Raw genomic sequence first — 17,047 nt, 5'->3', positions numbered from 1 at the left:
CATTCTTGTAAGAGAATTACTTTATACTTTTGCTTTGTTGCTTTATTTGACATCCACTTCACATGATAGATCAATGTAGCCTGGTTCCCTTGCCTACTTGTGTTACCGTACAAGGGTGTCTATGAGGCAATACCTCAAAGTTCCGTGGACTCACTAAAGATTAGTGGTAGAATTGGGCTTCCTTGTTCAGGACAACAGCTTCAGTGCCAAAGAAATATAACAGTAAATGAACATTTAATGAGCTTGGAATTCATGGAGTGTTTAGAACAATAAAAGCTTCCAAATGAATAATTGTTTCACTGCAGGAAACTTTTGCATCCTAAATTGTTCAGTGCTTCGACTTTAAACTAGTCCGCATTTCTATTAGTTAATCTGTGGGGACTGTAGAACAGGAAGCGGACTGGAAAAGGATTCATATAAAAATGTATGCAGCATGGGTAACACTGGAAAAATGAAATCAGAATCCTGTCATCATAGGAACCATTATAAGGGATGGAAATTATTTTCATTTGCCTACAATAGTTACAAGCAGAACTGAAATGTAATTCAACAGAATTTTCATAATTGGAATTTGAAAATAGATTTTAGTTTTTCCAGGACTTCCACACATAAATCAGCCCTTGCTGATACAGTCATCATATATGTAATTGAAGAAAATCAACAAACAGTATCTGCATGTATCATTCCCTGAAACTATCCCTTAGGTATATTACATAGACCAGAATCTCCACCAGTTCAATCAGAAGCCTATGAAAACAAACTAGGACTTTACCATACTTTTTAGATATCTACATTTAAGACATAATAAGCCAAATTATGCTCTTCACCGCAGATTTAAGCTCCATAGTGAGGATATCTCGTGAAAACTGCTGTTGGAATGAGGAAGTACAAAAAGGAGTAAGAAATAAGGAAAAAGTCATAAAGTGACGGAAAGTAACCCATCAGAAGAAGCAGTTGCTGCCTACAGAGCCTTCAAGGGAGCAGCAAATCAAGCTATCAGAATGATGAGAAACCTAACTTTAGGTGAGCTGTATAATGAGTTGAACAACTGTAATCAGCTTGCCAGACAGAAAATATGTTATCATGTGGACAAGAAGCAAAAGGAGGGAAGATGCCATTTGTAAGGGATGCAGGGGCAGACTGCTTGTAACAAGAAACATGGTACATAACAGGTGGCAAAAATACTGTGAGGGTCTACTTAGTGAGGAGAACTCTTTATGTGCCAAGCTACCATTGTGTGAACTGATAATCAATGGCCTGTCAGAAGCAAATGTTAAGGCTGCATTTCTGAAAATGGCACCTGGAAAATCAGCAGATCCAGATGAAGTCATGGCAGCTATGATCAAAGACTTGAGAGACATTGATGGACACAGTTTGGAAAGAGAAGAAAATTCCAGAAGAATGGAGAAAGTCTATACTGGTGCCTATATACAAACAAAAGCTGGCATACAAGACTATTCAAAGTACCAAGCAATTAATGCTGTCCCACTGCATGAAACTGTTAGAGAGAATCATTCATAGTTATACTTGTTGAATAGTGGAGCCCGTTTTAGGAAAGGAGTGGTTTGGTTTTAGAAAAGGAAAAAGGGATGACAGATTATATGCCGATCAATAGACAGTTGGCGGAAAAGAAGCTGAAGGTAAACATCAAGCAGGGTGGGTTTTCCTCAATTTGGAGAAAACATTTGACAAAGTACCTCAGTGACTGCTGAGGCCTCCACTGAAATTCTGTTGGGTACTGGAGGACCTTGTCCAGATGGTGATGGTTTTGTAGGATGGTTCCATGACAAAGATACAGATGCCCTTAGGTGCAATGAAGGGTTTTGAGGTGAAGGTTGAGCTCCATCAAGGATCAGTGCTTATCCATTACTATTCATAATTGTGACAGGCTTCATAGGTAAGCAATTCCAAATGGAAGATGGTACAGAGTTAAACTTTGTAGACAATGTTGTGCTAATGGCTGATAGTGATGAATACTCGGTCCAAACAAGTGATGCCTGGAACAGGGAACTAACAAACTATGGTCTCAAAATGAGCAAAGAAACCACAGAAGTCAGGTGGGGACTCCCATGGAATCAAGACAGTTGAATATCAACAATTAGGGTCAGTTCCTAGATCAGGTTTCTGTGTTTAAGTTCCTAAGGAGCTGGTTAGTGACAAATGGACAAATCAACAGCAAACTTCAGGGAAGGCTGCTGACTGGGGGGAAGTCTGGTACAAGATAAGTGGAATGATTTATGATTAACAAATGTCAAAACTACTTACGGAACAACAACACAAAACTATGGTAATACCAGCCCTTCTGTTGGGATCGGAGACATGAGGGACCAAAGAGAGGCACTTGAGAAGACCGTTGCTGGGCCACGTGTGGAATGATCTCATTAGGAATGAGACCTAGGTCTGCTGCATCAGAGAGAAGCCGCAAGAGAGGATGCTGAGATGGTATGGGCATATATGAAGGCTGGATGAAGGGAATCCTATTATGGAGCCATTTGAGACTAGAGTTCAAGGGCAGAGAACAGGAGGGCAGCCAAGAAAATGGTGGATAGATTGGGTATGGGAAGATGGTGATATTCTTTCTGCTTTCTGACTGGATAATTTGCTTTTTCCTCTTCTAAATTATACACAGCAGCTTGTAAAAAAAATTTTCTATGATTTCAAAAATCTATTTTCCCTCCATTTATGTTCTAAAACTGCAATTATAAAATGTGTACAGTAGTTTTCACCCAGATTATTTCTGTCCTCATCTGCACCAATTTCCACCCCTTGCTCTGTCTATCCAGGTTCTTATTTGACCCAGATTACCGAGCATGACTGAGCACCTGCACTTTTCTTTGCTCTTTTCCCTTCCCTCTACAGATGGTGGGCAACTGTGCAGCAACCCTGCTTCTGTGGTTTGGAAATCGTGGGAGAAGCAAGTTCTCCTGAGATTTCTGCCCCATGAGGCAGAAGAAAGTAGTATGCATTTTGAGCTGCGAATTAAACCACCTCCCAAATGACTAATCAGGAAATAACTTCCATTCCACTGAGGGATGGCAGAACACAAAGAAGAATGTAAATTTGGCAATAGTACTAACATTTATGTATTTTCCAGCGTGTTATACTTCTGTGAACTTGAAATTTGACAAAACGTATTCCGTAGTCCCTTCATTTCAGATGACAGATGAGAAACGCAAACAAAGCCGCTCTGTTTATAGTTTTGCTTATCAAAGTTCTTGTACTGAAACTTGCATGTTTTGGGTTTTGTTTTTTTTAGGTTATATTCAGTGGGAGGTCGTGATGGAAGTTCTTGTTTGAGTTCAATGGAGTATTATGATCCTCATACAAATAAATGGAATATGTGTGCTCCGATGTGTAAGAGAAGAGGAGGTGTAGGTGTGGCCACATGTGATGGCTTTCTCTATGCAGTTGGAGGCCATGATGCTCCTGCTTCTAACCACTGTTCCCGACTGCTGGACTATGTAGAAAGGTATCCATTTAGTGTACAATTACATGTGCTGTTTTGGAATGCAAGACAGGTTACAATTGTCTGTATTCTAACAATTGTAAGAGTTAAGTGGTTTTTTTTGTTTTTTGTTTGTTTGTTTGTTTGTTTTTTTACTAAATGATAAGTGAACTCAAAAAAAATGTTAACAATATATAACTACTTTAATAAGATAAATATAAGCTATTACCATAACAACTATCATACAAAAGTGGGCTTATAGAAAACAATAGTTGTGGTGTTTTGTTTCATTAGTACAGGGGTTCTCAAACTGGGGGTCAGGACCCCTCAGGGGGTCATGAGGTTATTACATGGGGGTTGTGAGCTGTCAGCCTTGCACCCCAAACCCTGCTTTGCATCCAGTACAATAGTCTGAGAACCACTGCATTAGTAGCACACTAACACAGAAGCAGAACTATGGTCTGTTCACATTTCCACTGGAAACTTCTGTATCTAAGGCAGAAATGTTTTCTTATTGAAGAGACAAGAGCTCAGCATGAAAGCAAACCTGTAATACCAAATTAGATTTAGCAATTTTTAAATTATAGTCAGGCAAGTAATAAAACAAAGCTCTTTAAGTAATGCTGATGAACACTGCACCATGGTGGTTCCTTCAGCAGGACTGTTATTGCCTGACACTGTATTTACAGTATATAGCCTGTACTTTGCATTTCACAAGCAAATATTCTGTGAATCAAGAGAGTTTAATAGGACACCAGGGCACTATTGGAGCTATTAAGATCTACCCTGCCTGTGATTTGCAGATACACTTCTATATTTAATTGAGGTTTTAGTTACATTGTTTAAAAAAAACTAAAAAAATTAACATATCAAAGGTATGCAAACGTTATAATGCTAAAAGGGAGAACTAAACAGGAAAGTGGGAACATACAGAGTTAAAGCTGCCACTCCTTTCCAAGGAGAAAGTTAATCAAAATCTTGAGAATGGACATGGACATGAAACCCCTAGATTTACCTGAGGCTCATGAATTAGATGAAACAGAGAGCAAAACTGATAGAACACCTTTTGCTTTTCTAACATCTGTATTGGCTGTCATATAGAAGCAGTGTTACTTTGGAATCTGAAAAAAAGAAGAATGTGAACTTCATTTCTTCATCAGCCACATTTGGTTTCTGGTTACTCCCTTGTTTCTGGATTGAATTCTCCCCTCACTGAAATCAATGGGAATGTAAGCATGTAACTGAGGGTTGAATTTGTCACTTTATATAAAATGTTACTCTTATCTAATAACCAGGCATTATGAAAGAAGTTGAGGAAACAAACTGTAGTGCTTGCTTTTTTTGTGTTGAAATATGACACAACCTAATCTCTGTTAATTTTAATTCACTTTTCCTTTAAAAAAAATATGGGCACATCTAATAGTATTTTATGTGATTTCACATACAGGTACTGTTTATGTTAAATAAACCCATACCAAAAAAAGTTGTGGGTTAATTTAGTGCACATTAAAGTGAGGGATTTAGAGCACTGCTTTGAGCTAGGCATATTTTAAACTGGTATTCTAGAATCTTCTCCACATAACTGTGACCTGCAACATCTCCATTCTTGTAGTCCTAGACTTTTGTTGCCTAAAAACTGATAATCATACACCAAACTTATTTGCATATGTAACCTGCACAATACTTGGTTCTAAACTTTTTTTAGACACAAAGGCACTGACAGAAAGAATCACAAAATCATAGAAATGTAGGACTGGAAAGATAGGTTATCTAGTCCGGTCCCCCACACTGAAGCAGCACTAAGTATTATCTAGACCATTCCTAACATGTGTTTGTCTAACTTTTTCTTAAAAACCTCCAATGATGAAGATTTTACAACCTCCCTATATAATTTGTTCCAGTGCTTAACTACCATTACAGTTAGGACATTTTTCCTAATGTCTTGCCTAAATCTCCCTTGCTGCAATTTAAGACCATTACTCCTTGTAGTGTCTTCAATGGATAAGGATAACAATTTATCACCCATTTCTTTATAACAACCTTTTATGTACTTAAAGACTGTTGTCATGTCTCCCAGAATCTTTTCTTCTCCAGACTAAACAACCCATTTTTAAATCTTGTTGCATTCCTCTGTACTTTCTCCAATTTGTCCACATCTTCACTGAAGTGTGGTGCTCAGAACTGGACACAGTACTACAGTTGAGGCCTTATCAATGCTGAGTAAAGTGGAAGAACTCCTTTTCATGTCTTGTTTATAGCACTCCTGCATCTCAGAATAATTTTTGCTTTTTTTCCCATAGTATTACAGTGTTGATTCATATTTAATTGTGATCCATTATAACTAGGGTTACCAGATAGCACCTGTGAAAAAACGGGATGGGGTTCGGGGATAATAGGCACCTATATAAGAAAAAGTGCCAAAAAAACAAGATTGTTCCTTTAAAAACGGGACATCTGGTCATCCTAATTATAACCCCCAGATCCAAGTGTATTACGTTGCATTTGTCCTTACTGAATTTCATCCTATTTAGTTCAGGGCATTTCTTCAGTTTGTCAAGATCATTTTGAATTCTAATTTGTCCTCCAAAGGGCTTGTATCCCCTCCCCTTGATCGCATCCATAAACTTCATAAGTATATATGCTGTTATCCAAATCAGTTATAAAGATATTGAATAGAACCAAACCCAGGATACATCCCTGAAGGATTTCACTCACTATGCTTTCCAGCTTGACTGTGAACCACTGATAACTACTCTCTGAATATAGTTTCCATCCACCTTATATTATGATCATCTGGGCTATGCATCCTTTGTTTGCTTGTGAGAAGGTCATGTGAGACAGGATCAAGAGCCTTCCTAAAGTCAAAATATATTACATTTACTTCTTCCTCCCATCACGAGGCATGTTACCCTGTCAAAGAAGGATATTAGATTGCTTTGAAATGATTTGTTCTTGACAAATCCATGTTAACTGTTACTTACCTTATTATCTTATAGGTACTTACAAATTGATTGTTTGATTATTTGCTCCATTATTCTTCCTGGGTACTGAAGTTAAGGTGATTGGTCTGTAATTCTCTGGATTGTCCTTATACTCCTTTTTATCAATTAGTACTATATTTGCCCTCTTCCATTCCTTGGGTATCTTTTCCATTCTCCATAAGTTCTCAAAGATAATCATTAATGGCTCAGAGATCTCTTCAGTCAACTCTCCTGAACTCTTTTCCCCTTAGATTTGCTTCCTATTTACCTAACAATTTTCTGAGTTTGCTAAAGTCTGCCTTCTTGAAATCCATTGTCCTTATTTTGCTGTTTTCCCTCCTACTTTTCGATAGAATCATGAACTCTATCATTTCATGATCACTTTCACCCAAGCTTCCTTCCATCTTCAAACCTTCAGCCAGTTCCTCCCTATTTGTCAGAATCAAATCTAGAACAGCCTCTCCTCTAATCGTTTTCTCCACATTCTGTAATAAAAAGTTGTCTCCAATGCATTCCAAGAATTTGTTGAATAATCTGTACCCTGCTGTATTATTTCCCCAAGAGATGCCTGGGTAGTTGAAGTCTTCCGTTACCACCAAGCGCTGTGCTTTGGACGATTTTGTTAGTTGTTTAAAAAAGCCTCATCCACATCTATACTGTCATCCTCAGTTAATTGTATTTTCCAAGAAGGACGTAACTTAGATAGTGCCAGAGCCCATATACTGTACCTAAAAGATGGCAGTTTGTGAAATATTTGTTAAATATTTTAACAACAGGGTTTTAGTGCCCTCTTAACTGCTTTGCAGTTCATAATAATGTTCTCCTAATTGAGTGTTAAAAGAATTATTTGTCTTTATTTTCACCTTGATTAAATTGGTCTCTTAAGTGAAACATATAATTGGGGCTAACATCTATTCACATTACTGACTTTATTAATCCTATTGACTTCACTGGAACTACTCAGATAAGTAAATTGAGCAAGTTTTTGTACTGTCTAGCTGAGAATTAAAATATTACTATCATGCATTTTTCCTCCTTCATCTTTTTTAAAGGACTGAATGTTTTGACTAAAGACCAAGAATTCTATTATATCTCCCAGTATTATCCTAATTGTTGTAAATTATGGGGGAATGGGGATTATAATAATGTCTGAAGACCTGGAAGGGAAAATACATGTATGGTAAAGCCCAAAAATGTTAATTCTGAATGGATTTTATCAAAGACTGTATGACTTTTCCTCCAAAAGCACCATATGCCTCTAGCTAATGTTCATTTTACAACCAGCTTTACCAAGCGTGCATTGTGTCTTCACTCCCAGAGGGCAATAAACTTTAATAGACTCTATGATACAGTATTCTCTTTCTGATTGCAAGGGTCAAGGTGAGTAGCTGAAAAAACAGGCAAGCTAAATATAAAGAACATCACTGTTTTCTTTATAAACAGGTAACCAGGGGCTAAATAGAATGCTTAGAACTCAATTCTGTCAACAAAACACAACTGGAAAAAAAGAGCTCCCTATTTGTAATTGCCTGGAAAATGCTTACATTTTCTTACATTCTTCTGTGAAAAACAGCTGTACATTTCATCTTTGTAGTAACTTCATGTGCTCCAGGGTGAGAGGGAATACCATAAAAGTTTCTGAATATAGAAATAAATAAATTGTAAGCTGTCAAGGTTAGGGCAAGGAGAGAGGCTACTGAGCTTTTGCTCATATTTTTAACAGCATTATATCCTGAACATCACCTATTTGGGAGTAAATGCTATTTTTAAAAAATGGTCAAAATAACCCCCAAATAATATAATTGGTAACTGAAAAATACTGGGTATTTTTATTACACCTCTAATAAAATAATAATATGCAGTATTACTTCCATCTGCAGAAGATTTGGGAAAGATATGCAAAGAAATATAGCTTTTTGTTTTTCTCTAAAACAATCTAATTAATTGGGAAATGCCCTTACATACATACCAAAATCAGGATGTTGAAATTGGAAGTCCAATCCACAGTTTCTGCTGATCAGGATTTAACATCATTACATAGAAGCATCAAAGCTGATGTAATCAGATTTTGATAAATCTCATAAAGTGATTTAAAAAAATAAGCAAGTCTGTGTTTTGACAGAGAAAATGGAGATTTGATTAAAACAGGTGTGAGCAGGCTGTGCCAGAATGTCTGTCATAGCAAACTAAAGGCAAGTGGAAGAAACAGCTAGCCCAGTGAAAGTAATGGCATAGAAATAAGTGGCTACATTTTTCAGAAGTGCCTAAGGCCTAAGTTCATAAAAGTTTTTAGGCACTTAAGTCTGTGCTTAGGTGCCTGAGTCCCAGATTTAGGCTCTACTGCAATTCACAAAACTCCCACTGAACTCTGTAAGTGTCTAAACTCATTCTGCACCTAAGATTTTTTTCAATAAAAAGTTCCCTAGGTGCATGCACGTTTGTCTCTGGACATGTGCACAGCTGCCCCACTTTAGGAGTCCAGACACCTATATCCCATCTAAGCTTCACAATGATTCACAAGTCAGGTAAAAATAACTTGCATGTGGGACCCAATCCAGTAGGCATACTCAGAGGCTGCCTACTGGATTTGACCTCTTAGGTGAGTTCACACAAAACAGGGTGGTGGCAGTAGCGCTCTCTCTCATAACATCTAGCCCAGTGGTTAGGGAAGTCACCTGGCATGTGGGAGACCCAGTTCAAGTTCTCCTCTGCCTGATGAGATTAAGGGATTTGAACAGGGCTCTGCCACCTTTCGGGTGTGTGCTCTATCCATTGGGCTATGGGATATTTTATTATGAGGCCCCCTCCAACTTTTCTGCTGAAGCTGTTTTCCTTTGGATAAATAATTAAAGAGTCATTGGAGAAGGAGGACAGGATCCTGGGTAGTCATTCTTATGGTTGGGTGCTCTCTGTCTCTCTCTCTCTCTGGCCAAAATGACGCTTTAAATATTTCTCCAAAGTGCAATGGCTTCAACAGGAGAGACCGAGGGAGCCCCAATTACATTATTCCAAAGCCCAATTGTTAGAGCACTCACCTGAGAGCGGTAGATCCTTGTTTAAATCATGTCTCCTCAACAGTGTGTGTGTGGAAGGGTGTCTTCTGCATCCTTGATGACTACCCAAACCACAGTCTAACATTGATAAAGTATGGGGTCCTCCTTCTCATCTTCCCAACCTCTGTCCCCTGACTTCTTGCAAAAATTGCCTTAGGTGCCTAACTCCAAAGAGGGTTCATGGTTGTGGATCAAAAATAGAGACAGGCACCTCCCTGCAGCACAGGCTCAGGTGATTATCTCCATGAGAGGGGCAGGGCTTATGACACATGCCTCTCTCTGACATTGTCAATAGGCTGTATAGCTGACTCCCCACCTAGTGTGCTGATTTTTGTGAATTCCACTCTAAGTTGCCTATCTCTCCCCACTCATTGTATAGGGAAGCATAGGCACCTAACTCAGGCTCTGTGAATCACTGTATTTCTGTGATTTCCTAGGCACTTAAAAGATAAAACCATCACAACACCTAAGTATCTTTGTGAATCTATGGCTAAGTGACTTATTATGAACCTAGCCCTTATTGACTTTTGGTTGGACTTAGGCTTCTAAATTCTTAGGTACTTTTGAACATCGTACCCAGTCATATTACACTGGGATAGATACTATTTTTTTTTACATTAGATCTTTCTTTCTTTCCTTCTTAGTAGTGCTACTTAACATGAGTAACTGCATCCGAAGAAGTGAGCTCATGCTAAATTTACAAGTACTCCTGTTTTTTTTGCGGATACAGACTAACACGGCTGCTACTCTGAAAAGTGGCACAATACAGCATGAAACATCTCTTGACTTCTCAGACAGGTTTCAGTGACGTTACTGCAGAGTTCAATCTAATTTTAGGAAAAGTAGTTTCCATTATACTATAGAAGAACAGTTTAACTAGTTTGGTTTTTTTTTACATTGGGCCAGATTCTGCCATTCTTAGTCATAGTCATGTTAAACAGCATCTTACTCTGTAAATAGTCCATTCATCTCCATGGGACTACTCACAGAATAAACTGCCATTCAACATAAAAGTATCAGAATCTAGCACATAATTTTTTTTCTGCTGCTGAAAAGATTGTTTATGATAAGTTGCTTGTAAACAAGTCTTTTAAGGACAGATTTTTTGTAAAGATGGATATGAGCTAATACCTAGATTTTCATTAAGCTTGCATCTTCCTTTTTTCTTGTTCAGATATGATCCAAAAACTGATACTTGGACAATGGTGGCTCCATTGAGTATGCCTCGAGATGCAGTTGGTGTCTGTCTTCTTGGTGATAAATTATATGCAGTGGGTGGATATGATGGCCAGACATACCTGAACACTATGGAATCATATGACCCTCAAACTAATGAATGGATGCAGGTACTTTTAAACTTGTTTTATTTTTTTTTCACAATGAATTAACATTAGTAAGTAGCTCAGACTGCCATAGCTGTAAAATTATTCCTAATAGCAGCGCCGGCTCCAGGCACCAGCATTCCAAGCTGGTGCTTGGGGCGGCAGTCCCTGTTTTGCCCCCAAGCAGTGTGCTGCATTGCCACTGCAGAGGGCGGAGGACAATCCGTGTGCCCTTAGGGCGGCAGGCGCGTTTCCGTGGTGAGGGCAATTCGGCGTCAGCTTCTATATTTAGCTGTCCGGGGCGGTTTCAGCTAAACATAAAAGCTGCCGCTGAATTGCCGCCGCCTCGGAAACGCGCCTGCCACCCTAAAGGCACACAGACTGCCACTGCCGCCCGCGGTGGCAATTCAGCGCCCTGCTTGGGGCAGAGAAAACTGTAGAGCTGGCCCTACTAATAGTTCAACAACTATTATGATACGAGTTTCCCCAGAAGGAACAAGAAAAATGTGTCTCCTACGAAACCAAGAAGAGACAGATAAAATCGTTGCTAAAAATATTATCTAGCTATGCTTTTATTAAAATTTTTAATCTGTCTAATTTTCAATTGAAATGCTATTTTCAGTCTGCATTTTCAGTATACTGGTTGAAACTGAATCTGTAGTTGTCAAAAGTGGCTCTGGTGTTTTGTTTGGTGACAAATACGTCATGCAGATTTCTGCGAAAGCAGTTTGTTTCCTTTGTTTACCATGTAGAGTTTTCTTTTCACTCTCTCCTTCCATTGCCTTAATTTAATGGACACTATGAAATATGATGAATGCTGAAGTATAAAAAATGTGACTTGAAATGTGGAATATACAGCTGTGGTATGATGGGTGGAACTAAGCTGATGGCAGAAGAAACATAGACTGGCATGGTTTATGAATGCCTGGAATATTTTGGAGACAGAGCAATGGCTTTCTAGTATATTTTGGAAAAGTTCTGTTTCTTACCACTCTGTCTCTTTGTGTCATCACTTATTGCTAATGAAAACACAAGCGTATGATTTATTGATTATGCATCCTGTGATATGACAGGCCAATGGGGAAAAAAAAATCAAAAAGGCATAAAGGTATGACAATCCCCATAAAAAAGTGTGAGCAACTGGGTTTTGTAGAATTCAGTAATAAGAAAGCTTTCTGATTTTTAGGTTTTTCTGGAGTAGCCATTATGATGGTGCTAGAACAATGAATGAACCACCTAATCTTCCACAGGCCATGCCGTTGCAGTCCCACCCTTCTACAGCAACTAATTCTGTTCATGGGTTGAAATAGCAAGCAATAGCCCCATTATACTTGCATAGGGAGCAGGAATCAAGTTAGGAACACTGGAGCCTCATGGTTTTGAAACTAGTAACCCTGACTTTTACACATCTGGCTCCTGCCTGCTTGGGATCAGACTGGAGACTTTCTCCACAGTATTCAGAATATGGAAGGCTTAGCAACTGTTCTCATCCTCCACCTCATGCAGCCTCACCAAATGAATCAGGTATTGCAGAAGTCTTGCTTTCAACCCTCTGCACTGTGGGTTAATTTCACCCAGAGGACAATCAATTTATGTGAACATTGATATCGTTATCTTGGGAATTCTTTTTCCTGGTTAAAAGTCGCCTTCACAAATTGCTATGGAAAGCGTGAGTGAAGTATCGCACAGTCTAGTAATCTGATAAATATGTGTGCCTGTGCATATATCAGTGCACAGACACCTGTTTTTGTCAAAGTGAAATTGTTTCTAACTCTGGATTTTAAAAGATTATAAAACAAGTATTGAACTATATACTTTAGGATTTTGTTGTGCTTTAGTGTAATTAAAAATAAATCTTATTGTCTCCCACTGATGGATACAAGATTAATGTGGGTACTTCCCACTAATCCTCTTGGGAACGTCAGGCATAAATCCATTAGGACTTAATTCTACCACCTTTCCTCATCCTGTGTAGTATCTTTCCACCTTGAATGGGATTACTAATATAATAGACATGAGGAAAAGCGGTAGAATCTGGTCCTTAATTAATGAGGTGAGAATAGACTTTACTATGTTCTTATAAAAAAGAACAGCGAATCAGCACTGTCTTTGAATCGCATATTGTTTTGATTTGTCATAACAACATGTCTTAAAGTCTGAAGGAAAAATCCTGCCTTCAGCCATTTTGCATGTAGCATGGCCATGAAGTACACAGTAGGTCACACTTCCTACTGCAGCATAAATGCTGCAAAAGCAACCACAGAATGACTGAGTGGCAGCTTTTCATATCCTGGATCCAGGCCGTAGGAAGGATTTCTGGAGCCACATGTTCAGTGTTATTCTGGAACCATATTGTTCCACCAGCCCCACAGGAAGGGGGACTTTACTACAGGAAGTCAATGCTATTCATTGGAATTCATTTTGCAGGAGAGGTGGAATTTTAAGGCTCCACAATTCTATTATAAGGTCCACAGTACAAAGCATATTTCCTTAAGGAAGGATGAGATTTTGGCCTGTATCAGCACCTCAGCTTTTAACATTCTGGTCTTTTTTTTGTGGCTTTGTGTCTCATCCTTCAATTTCACCCTTAGTGGCCTTTGAAGAGTTATAATAGTTCTGAACTCTACACTGGCAAAAGTGGAATATATATAATACACTATACATATAAGGATGCTATTCATTGTTCACTCAGGAAAAGTAGTGATAACACCAATGATTCCCAAGATTACAATTCTAAGAGTTTGGTTATGTACAGTAGTAATGTTATGGAAAATCATGTAAAAGGTAATTTCCCTTACCCATACTACAGTGTAATTTTTAGCTTTCTCAGTACCTTGTGGGTGCCAGGATGCTTATTAAAATGTGTTTAAATAATGATTTTAGATTTTAAATATAATTTAAAAGTCTCATGAAGTACTTTCCACTCCTCACTTTTTAGTTCTGCCCTTCATCTGTAGTTCTGATAATTTGGCTTGTGTTATACAGGAGGTCAGACTAGATCAGGGGTTGGCAACCTCTGGCACACGGCTCGCCAGGGTAAGCACCCTAGCAGGCTGGGCCAGTTTGTTTACCTGCCGCATCGGCAGGTTCGGCCAATTGTGGCTTCCACTGGCCGCGGTTCGCTGCTCCGGGCCAATGGGGGTGGTGGGAAGTGGCTCGGGCGAGGGATGTGCTGGCCACGGCTTCCCACCGCCCCCATTGGCCTGGGACGGTGAATCGCGGCCAGTGGGAGCCGCGATCGGACAAACCTGCCAATGTGGCAGGTAAACAAACTGTCCCGGCCCTCCAGGGTGCTTACGCTGGTGAGCTGCATGCCAGAGTTGCTGACCCATGGACTAGATGATCACAATGTTCTCTTCTGGCCTTAGAATCTATTGTTTTTGTTCCATCAGAGTGAACATAGTGTCATGTTTTTCTTGGTAATTATTGTCCCTTAAAATTCTGGTGTCAGAGACTGACCTAAAGTGCATGTTCAAGAAAGATGGTCTTGCTGTTGAGGTGCTGGACTAAGAGTCAAAAGGTCTGTCTTTAATTCTAGGCTGTGACATACTTCTTGTGTGACCCTGGGCAAATTACTTATTCTCACTGTACCTCAGTTCCTCATCTGTAAAATACTTCTTTTCTCCCACTGTTTGTCTATTTAGTCGTAAAGCTGATTCTGCTATCTAACGCATATTGCATAGCACTGTATTCCATCATGGAATGTTGGGGTTTGTATGTTACATAAATTTAGCTGGTAGAACAACACCTCAAATGGACTCTCAAGTGTTACCTTAAAATACCACAACATTTAAATCATTGAGACAAAATAGTGTTATTACAAGAATTTGTGGCAAGCACATAGTAGCAGAAGCTATGAGTCATCACTGTATCTGGCAGTTATTGCCATTAAAATGTAACTTTTGCAAAGACCACAGCAGTAGCCCAATCACTTTCTATCCTAAGTATAAATGGACACTGGTATTGCAGATACCAGTTTGTGATAGCTGTGGGGAAATGTAAACATTGCTACACTGTGTTAAATGTCTTTCAAAAACAATAGAAAGCAAGTCAGTTCCATGGAAAATATTTCATGACATATTTTATATACTATGCAAGAATAAGAGAAAAGCAGTTAATCAAAAGTAATCAGGAAGGGAGCTATCTCCTAAACCCAAAATGCTAGCTGAGACCTGAGGCTCTGTAAATGTACAGATAAGAGATAATCCCTACTCCAAAGAATTTACAACAAAACAGGCAAAAAACTTGCTCAAAATCACATAGAGAACAAATAGCAAAGCCAAGAATCAAACCCAGACTTCTTGAGTCCCAGTCAAGTGCCTAATCGTAAAACCATACTGCCTCGCTATCCTCATACTTTTAACTGAGTACTGTATGATAAAAGCAAGTACTTTGAAAATTACAATACTACGATATCACTGAGTTCTGTATACTTTTGGTAGTTCAGCTGCTATTAATGTTGACAGTTCATGAATAATATGTGCCACAATACTTCTGCCACTTCTTGTGTGATTTTCTGTTAATTTGCATATTTTTTTTATGCAGATGGCTTCCCTAAATATTGGAAGAGCTGGTGCCTGCATCGTAGTCATCAAGCAACCGTGACTTTGTCAGCACTGCTTTGGATTTTACTGACTGTGAAATGTTTATTTTTCTATCAGACAAGAATGATAACTTTGTGAAAAAAAGGGTTTTCATAGTGAATACTCTGTTGATCACAAAGTAGAGGAAATTTGAAAATGGGAAAGATTAAGGATTTATGCCCTGACCAGTCATTCGAAACTGTTCAGTCAGTGAACAAGAAAAAATCAGTCTGTTGTAGGAGCAAATGTGTAAACGTACCACAGTAAGTTCAGGTACTGTTCTTGAGAATGTGTACTGCAGAGCTGCATAACTGGAAGCACCCAGGGCTAACTCTTCATAAGGAGCAGAAGGGATAGGAGAACAGTTTTCATGAAACAAAGAGGTTTGACTGTGGAACCATCACAGCACATTCAGTTACTTTTTCAACTTTGGTTTTATTAATAGGAAAAGTAGACATAACGTGATGTTTTTCTGACAAAATCTTATCTTCAAAGGGGTCATGGCTTTCCCAGTTAGACATGTGGTTAGACAAGAAGAGGGAATCAGTTCTTATTAAAGTAAAGAGGAAAGGTTGAAAGGTCTGAATATGTGAGCACTCCTACTCGTTCAAAATGATTAAGCTGCTTCTCTATAGTCTGAGGGGAAGTAAATGAACAAAATAAAACAACACAATGCTTGTTTCAGTAATGTTGGACTGTCCCTCCTTGTCAGAGTTGAGAATCAGAGATTGCCCTGAAATCATATCCTGAGAATTAGCACAAACTCAATGCAGAAAGAAGAGCAAGCTTTTTAGTCCCATTGAGACTTTGTGGCAAAAAAATATGAGTCCAAGGACCTGTCTCATAAATCTACCTTAATCTTGTATTCAAATCAAGCATGTGGGTTCTGGGCACATTAAATTTTTTATTCATCTTCTGCATATAGAAGCCCCTGGAAGCCTGAAAGACAGCTACTTCTATTCTGTTCTATCATTTAACAGATGAAACATGACTCAGCAATGGAAATTTCTTTTGCCTAAGTTTGATAGAAGCCTCATTGCAGATAGACAAGAGGGATAAAAATGTCATTACATTTTCTTTTTTTCAAAACCACACACTCAACTTTCCCTGATTCTAGATGCCATAAACCCTTCCATTTTATTACTGAAAGTTATTGCAAGTAAGGGATGGATTAGAAATGTATGCAAGTAGAATAAGACAATATTAGACCATCATGAGCTAAAGCATTCTGTATAGAAAATGTACTAGACCCTTGTGTGCTTCCTGTTAAGGTTTATCAACTACAGTAATAAAGCTACATCATGCTTTTGAGTCAGCAATAGTGCTGAGTTTCATATTTTCTAATTGCTCAGTTGAATCAGTTTAAAACCTAATGGAGGGTGAGGATCCCAGAGATCACAGCATTCAAGGGGGCACATGAAGTGTGGGGAATGGGCCTACTGGTAGAAAACAATCTTTTTCTCTGAACCAATGCAGATCTCTTAGGAAAAAAGTTTGTAGTTCAATTACAGACGTCACTCAGTTTGTAACAGTTCAGAATTATTCGGAACTGGTTTACCTTTAGTTGTTTTGAATGCAATTCTGGCTGAAGACAAGACTGTTTAGTATTTGATCAGAATGGAAACCTTTGAGACCACTTGGGTTGACAAGAATATAAAGATAG

At 38.7% G+C, this 17,047-nt stretch overlaps 1 protein-coding gene across 2 annotated transcripts in view; it reads left to right on the top strand.

Annotated features, from left to right (window-relative positions):
- The window catches only part of KLHL1 (kelch like family member 1), a 408,883-nt gene extending 392,228 nt beyond the window's left edge, over positions 1 to 16,655 (top strand). For both annotated transcript variants that reach the window (XM_039487597.1, XM_039487589.1), the window contains 3 exons: positions 3,257 to 3,469; positions 10,654 to 10,825; positions 15,347 to 16,655. In XM_039487597.1, the coding sequence (XP_039343531.1) occupies positions 3,257 to 3,469; positions 10,654 to 10,825; positions 15,347 to 15,406 (445 nt within the window). In that variant the 3' untranslated portion in view covers positions 15,407 to 16,655. The remainder of the gene's footprint in view (positions 1 to 3,256; positions 3,470 to 10,653; positions 10,826 to 15,346) is intronic.
- The last annotated feature ends 392 nt before the right edge of the window (positions 16,656 to 17,047 follow it).

The sequence above is a fragment of the Mauremys reevesii genome, linkage group 1 (assembly GCF_016161935.1).
Source record: "Mauremys reevesii isolate NIE-2019 linkage group 1, ASM1616193v1, whole genome shotgun sequence".
Taxonomy (NCBI): domain Eukaryota; kingdom Metazoa; phylum Chordata; order Testudines; family Geoemydidae; genus Mauremys; species Mauremys reevesii.
The sequence above is the reverse complement of the archived record's forward strand: the minus strand, read 5'-3'. Positions and strand labels throughout refer to the sequence as shown.